At 35.3% G+C, this 7334-nt stretch overlaps 1 protein-coding gene across 1 annotated transcript; it reads right to left on the reverse strand.

Annotated features, from left to right (window-relative positions):
- Positions 1-578: 578 nt before the first annotated feature.
- Positions 579-6883, reverse strand: LOC120068481 (uncharacterized). Its single transcript, XM_039020265.2, has 8 exons — positions 6537-6883; positions 6323-6416; positions 5544-5615; positions 3855-3970; positions 3376-3506; positions 1485-1632; positions 1231-1390; positions 579-1130 (listed from the first exon to the last, which is right to left on the reverse strand). Exons 3-8 carry the CDS (start codon positions 5554-5556, stop codon positions 1039-1041), a joined length of 660 nt encoding a protein of 219 aa, XP_038876193.1. The 5' UTR covers positions 5557-5615; positions 6323-6416; positions 6537-6883; the 3' UTR covers positions 579-1038.
- Positions 6884-7334: the final 451 nt, after the last annotated feature.

A 7334-nucleotide genomic window follows, 5' to 3' on the forward strand; every position in this document is an offset into this window, starting at 1 on the left:
CAACATATCCACAATATTTTGACAGTATTTCTACAATTTTTTATATATCCATTAAATGATATATTCTCAATGTATCGACGATATTGGCAATACTTCATGATATTTGAGAAAAAAAGATATCACTCCCTTTTGTCTTTATCGATCCACAAATTTAGCTATATTACCAAAATACCACGTATATTATAAATGGATTATGGTGCTTAATGAGTAAACAAGGAGACCCTCCATCTTGGATATAAGTTGTACAGTTGAAACAGTGTATTTTTTCTTGCAAATAACTACAACCAATTTGTGTTTGCATTTGATTTTAATTTTCTTTCATGTATTGATGTCATATAAATTTTACTCGTGGACCTTTCCAAAATTATAGGAACCTTAAAACTTAAGGTTAAAAATAATTGCTGACAATTAAGAAACGGTGAGGATTTAAACTACTAACCTCATTACAGGCCAATTGACAAAAGTCTCTTTTTGTTATTTACTTGTCATTGAGATTTGAATTAAAAAATGTGCAGTCGTCTTGCAAAAGATGAAAAGCTGAATTGCCAAGTAAAATTCTGTGAAGAGATTCGCCAACATCACGGGAAGACTAAAAAGTTCCATTGTTTTTCTAGGTGCTGAAAATGATAACACTGTAACCCATAAAAATAAAAATAGTTCGAGAGTTAGAGACGAGGAAGACAGATTTTTTTTTAATAAAACCAACCGACCATTTGCAAGAAAATGTAATTCAGGTAGAAGGGGAAGCATTTTCACGACATACAAAACTTGACACTATGAGTTGAAATGACCACGCATTCTTGTACATTCTCAAAGGCGACTTGAACCATCTCTATTGAACAAAAAAAATGAAGTAAAAGAGCAAAATTTATAATGACATGCCATACACAAGTCTAATACATAAACCTTATTTAGACACGACACTCGGGGGAATCAATCTATTTGTGTATTAAAATGGGTGAGATGTGCCGAATAATCTGACCTCCATTCGCAGGTCAAAAACTGATGAGACTCGATATAGATACGGAACTGGAACAATTACATGAAGTCGTAATCATCGACATCATCATAGGCATTGACAATCAAGTCATCATCTGCCTTTTCAACATGGAGCTGCTTCTTCTTCACAGCTGTAGCAGTTCACATACACAAACATCAGACTCATTTGGTCCATTCAAACATTGTAATGATTTGGAAGACAACAGAGGGGGTATAAACATAAATACTTACACGTCTTCTTTTTACCAGCATTCGCTTCCTTCTCCGCCTTTAGTTTTTCATTTGCAAGTGCAGTGACGGACGAAGCAACATCTTTTGCATCCGCTGCTTTTAAAGAAACCATCGACAGTCTAATGGCGTCTTTGAGCAGATTAATATAATGGAAACTTTTCTGCAACAAGAAATTTTTAAGGAAAGCTCATGAGACCGAGCTGTGCTCATACATTGTATACAGAAAACAAAGATAAAAGTAAACTGTATTATACCTCATAGGGGCGGAGTTTATGAGAGATCAGCTCTGCATATTCCAAGAAGTCACTCTCAGATTTTGGAATGAAATTATCGAGAGTCTTCTCATCGCCTTTCTTTTTAAACAATTCTGTAGTGGATTTATAATCTGCTTCTTCCACTAGCCTGCCAAAATTCGGAAACAGAAAAACAAAGACCCAGCAAAGTGATTAAGATCTAATGTAATCCATAAGCCAAAGACACAAAAGCATAAGCTATCAAGTTTAGTGTCTTCATTTTCACATGGGCACTACAAGCCAAGAAAAGGCATTCTTTGAGATCTAATCCAGCTTACCAGAGAGAAAAAAATGTGGAAAAGAAAGGAGAAGAAATCAATCGAATGCACAGAATGCCAAGTGCAGGTTCAAAGTGCACTGAAGCGTAATAGCCCAATAGGACCAAGCACAAGGCCGGAAAAAAAAAAAACAATTTATTATGTATTAAGATACTCAATTAGCTCTCTTTCTCTCAGTCTATTTCAGAATGCTCTACCATCCAACAAAGCAAAATTTGCAGGTTTTTCCAACTGAGAATAATATATATATATATATATATATATAAAAATTATTTCAAAAGAAGCTCCCCACAGCTTCATGGAAGGTGTGCACTTTCTTCCTAAACATTCTTCCAAATAATTGACATAAACAATCCATTTTATAAAATGGCTATAAAAGCAAGAAGGGAAACTGTTGGTTCTGTTTTGAGCCTAAACATTCTTCCAATAGGGAAAACTCCAGGACCATGAACAGATAACTAAGCAAGGGAGACCTCTCACCCAAAAAATTGACATAAACCAGGCATTTTTTAAAGTGGTTATAGAATCAAGGATGGAAACTGTTGGTTCTTTTTAAAGCTGAACATTCTTCCAAAACTGAACTCTAGAACAGTCTTATGTAGAAAACATAATAAGAAACAAGAAAATCAAAAGATGATGAGCTATCGCCATCTGTGGCATTTTAAAGGTGTTGCTTAACAACTCTGAATCTGATCCGAGTTCCAACCATAGGAGTGAATCCCAACCTTTAAATTAAATGAATCCTCACTTGTAACTACTTGAGGTTCTATAGGAAACCACCATAATCATATACACAGGATGGCAATATTTTCACAACCCAAATTTCCAATCCCTATACCAACCTTCTCACACCTCTTGACCACGTTGAAGGCTTGCCTTGACCAAATGCAACCTCTTCCCAGAAATATCTCATGCTCTTTCTAACTTCTCATTTAATCAGACACTCAACACTAACCTAGATCAAAGAGAGCATGACATTCATAATTCAAGAACTTATTCTTAATGAAAAGTCAAAGTACGGGACCATTAATTATTAAAAGAATCATCTAGTTCAGTTTGATGATACTTTCATAAAATATAAACAGAGGGGAACAGAAAACACTTCCTAACGTTTTTCATTAATGAAACTGGTTTTCCTCAAGAAAAATGAAAGTACAGAATAGCATTCCCTCCCTAATTAACTTAACATCTATTTTCCAAAAATGAAAATGTCCTGAGTAAATATTGAAACTGGAGATAAACTCTAAAACAGATAGAAAATCCCACCTCACCCCCCACTTTTTTGTTAAAAGGAATGGTGTCCCAGAAAAGAATTAGTGAGGAGTGAGAGATAACTCTGCTACAAAAAGTTTCTGGAATGGCATAGACAATGTAGAAAGTGCATCAGATAATGTTGCTCCCATGTCCAACTTTCTCCACAATAATGGTAGGAGGGATCATTCTCCCATCACAATAGAAAAATTCACACAAGTTCAACTACAAATTCCTACCTCAATTATTTTACTTCGAAAGATCCAAAAAGTAGATACAAGTTAAGCTAAAGGTTACAACAAACTAAAGCAAATTAATATTACCTTTGTTGGCGAAGTTTCTCAGCTAATGGATCTAGAGGCTGTTCAGGTACTACAACTTTCCCTTTCTTCTCAGTACCTTTTGCAGCCGGCTTCTTTGGGGCAGCTTCAGGAGGAGGTTTAACTACTGGAGCCTGGGAGACCAGGAAGAAAAAGAAGAAAAGGTGTAAAAAATATAACTGATGCCAACCCTAACATTAACGTAGTTTTTACATGAGCTCCACCACAAACTTACAAAGGAAAAAAAGACCTCCATGCCTGCCTGTTTTAGAAAATTCAACAAACTGACTACAACTATTAATGATTGGCTGATTGCCAATCTTAAAATAAAAAACTCACCACAATTTTTTTAAGACGTTGGACCATTGATAGTTTATTGGCATCATCAAACAACCATTTACATTCTTCTTTGTCATTATCTTAGGTCTTAACATTACTCAATGAAACAAACAATATTAGCAACAGAATCAATAAATTCTCACCGGTGCAGGTTCATCTTCATCCTCCCAGGATTCCTTCACATCGTTGTCATCCACATCCTCATCATCCCATTTGTTCTTTGGTTGCTCCTTCTGCAGTGGTGGAATGTTCTCATCCTCTGAAAAAAAAAACATATACATACGTAGGTAAGCAAAACTATCTAGATGATTAAACATAGAATTACAGTTAGAGCAAGAAAAATTACAGCACAATGTATGACAACGTTCACTAATAGCTTTTTATGCACCAACTATCAAATAAACAAACCATACCGGAACTCAAGAAATTGCTAAATTTGCTATAGATGTCTCCGTTCCCAACAGGCATTGTCAAGAAAAAGTTGCTCGATTCAAAAGCACAACAGCTAAATACACCATAAAATATTTTCCAATATATTTGCACAGAATGCAGAAACCAACACTGTCTTCTCAAAAATCAAAATTAAACATCAAAGATCATAAGATTGACTCAATTCTTTTTTTTTTATTATTTTGAAGAAAATATTAAATTAAAATCTGACACGTAGAAGTGGTTAAGATTTTGTTGTTCATCAACAAACTAAATCGCAACTTCAGGATTGATTCCTATTCCTTCATCACTTGACAGAATGGTCAGCTCCACACTTCTGCCTCTCTCACTCAAAAGTAAGTAATTTTAATTTTTGTAGTAGATCTACCAAAACATTCTTCCCCATACCGTAGGTAGACTAAGCTACTAACTAAAAAGGAAGGCACAGTAATTGTCTCCCCCTCCCAAAATATTTAAATAATTATACAGAATAATTTGAAATTAAAAAAAAAAGGAAAAAAAAGTAAAAAAGAAAAGAATTAAAGACATGACCCTTTGGAAAGAAACACACTCTATATTGAATGGAGTTACAGAGTCAAGCCGTTATGAAACATGAACACATCTAAATTCCACAAAATCACATGTACTGATTTACAGAGTCAAGCCCTTATGAAACATGACCTTTTGGAAAGAAACACGCTCTATATTGAATGGAGTTACAGAGTCAAGCCCTTATGAAACATGAACACATCTAAATTCCCATTAATCACATGTACTGATGTAGAAGATGACTGGGACACGTAAAGGACACTAAGGGCACATGTTAAGAGAAAATATAGAAAAATGAAAATTGGCAAAATAATGTCTGTTCGGCTTTTTGTTTTTTAAATGACCATGGCATAATTCCCAAAAAAAAAAAAGTGTCACCACGTCCACAAATATGGATTGTCATGTCCACATCTGTAATTTCACCCCCTAGAAGTTCATTTCAAAATTAGATCTCTTCAACGGCTCCTTGGATAATAAAATATGAACTCCTTCACAGTCCTCCCATATCTTATACCTCGATCCAGTCTCTCTCAAACCACACCATGCATTAAATACGATGCTTTATAACATATACATACATCCTTTTATTATTCACCTATAGTCTCCTTGTCATACTTGAGTCCTGCATTTTTTTAAGATTATGCTCATCCATTTTATCCTCATTTTCAAGTGTTGCATAAATTTATATACTAATAATAGACTATTATATATAAATTTAAATTAAAATAAAGAGAGGGAAATTAGTTCGAATGATCAACATATATACTACATACACAACATCTTCTGTATTTCAATGCTTATTCAATCACCCGAGGAAAAAATGGAGGACTAAAATATAAACCATATAGCATTACCCCAGTCATCCATTGACTTGAATCACTTTCTACTCAGAAAACACTAGAATTTTAATTCTGCGCAGCCCAACCCTGCTCGTAATACAAGAGATAAATATTAGCAACATAGCATAAGCAGTATACAAGAAAACCGAAGGCCTAGAAGAATCTAAATGTTACTGAAATTAATACACTTTGGAATACAAGAAAAGAAATCCAGCAACTAGAAATGAAAAGATACCGAAGGTTCTAAAACTGGAGAGAAAATGAAAGAATACAAAATCAGGGGAGAAGACATACAAAAAGACGGCCAAACAAAAGGACCTCAGTCAAAGACTCAAAGATAATTACAAAAAGGAAAATACTGAAACTCCATGATTATAAAATAGAAAGTAAAGAATCAGCATTCAGGACATTTAATCTCTTTCCCGTTAAGTCAAACTAGGACTCAATTCATACGGACTACGTCCATGTCCCTCATTGGACCTAAAAATCACCTCATCAGCCAAAAGAGTAGTGAAGAAACATGGGAAATTAGGGTAGTGAAACTACGTAACTCGATCTCAATCAGATCATAAATCATTTACATTCCAAAACGATAGAATCTGCACGAACTCGAAGAAAATCAAAGAACCTTCAACTGCAGCCAGAAAATTGACTAAGGCAGCCAAGTAAAAATTTGCAAATAAATAAGAAACCAGGCAAGGCAATCAATCCCTAGAATCTCACCACGAAAATTAAGTAACGCATAAGCTGACATCTGAAGTAAAAAGATAGTTCGTATTAAGAAGAAGTGGCACCTGAAACTTTCAGAGGACGGTTGTCGCTCTAGGGATTGTTTAAGGCAGGCGTAAGGAAACGTAAACAGTAGAGCGGCCGAAAATGGTATTATCTCTGCAAATGACGCAAGAGTTACCTGAATTCGATGACTTGAAACGGTCTCCGGCAAAGAATCTCGCCAGAGAGGACAATGAAAGCAGAAACTAGAAATGGAAAAAAGGGAAACACACATACCTGGGAGGAATTGAGCAAAGCAAGGGGCGGAAAAACCCTAGAAGAAGCTTGTTTGAGAATTGAAAGAGATGAAAATAAAGCGAAAGAGAGAATCTGGAAGGTTCTCCAATGGAGCGCGTGGGGAAGGTCGGAGCTAGGGCTTTGAGCGGGGGAAATGGAACGTGTGTAGGAGAGGAAGAGACGAATCTTTGATCAATTGGGTTATTGTTGTCGTCGTCTCATACGACCCTTTGTGAGTGAGAATGAGTTGGTAATGTTAACGTAAAAGCTTTGTTGGAGACGGCCTTGAGTTGTCCACCGACTCGGCCCAACTGGCCCAACTCATTTCGCCATGTAATTTTTACTCTTTTTCTCTTCTATTGTATCGCGTCACAAATATCAATTCCAACCTTGCACGAACAAAAATACCACCAACAAGGAAGAAAACGAGCAAGGATAAAAAAAACCTACGTGTGTAATCACAAACTGTCGAATCATTTACAAAATTAACGTCAAAATTACAAAAGATCTAATTTGAGATTAATTATTTAAAAGTTGACATGCATCTAAATTGAAATTGAACACCTAAATTGGCAAATATCAATGATACCACTTATTTTCGTTGAATTGAATAAAATAGTTTGCCCAATTTGATATTATCATTTATGTTAAAATCCAATTTAGTCCAAAAATGGGCTTAATTTTACCCAAATGTCAAATAAGGGCCCAAATCTAATTAGTTTGGCCCAATGACCAAATTCATGGACCAACCAAGCATAAGCCCACATGAGAAATAGAAGAGTTCTCTTTATTTGTGGG

This window comes from Benincasa hispida, chromosome 12 (assembly GCF_027475165.1).
Source record: "Benincasa hispida cultivar pf3 chromosome 12, pf3_genome.v1.1, whole genome shotgun sequence".
NCBI lineage: Eukaryota > Viridiplantae > Streptophyta > Magnoliopsida > Cucurbitales > Cucurbitaceae > Benincasa > Benincasa hispida.

Bases quoted from the DNA above. Each gene is read 5' to 3' on its own strand.
- LOC120068481 (XM_039020265.2), bottom strand. The intron at 3,507-3,854 runs GTGAGAATTTAT...CTGGTCTCCCAG, and splicing joins ATGAAGATGAACCTGCACCG to GCTCCAGTAGTTAAACCTCC. The intron at 1,391-1,484 runs GTATAATACAGT...TTCTTGTTGCAG, and splicing joins ATAAACTCCGCCCCTATGAG to AAAAGTTTCCATTATATTAA.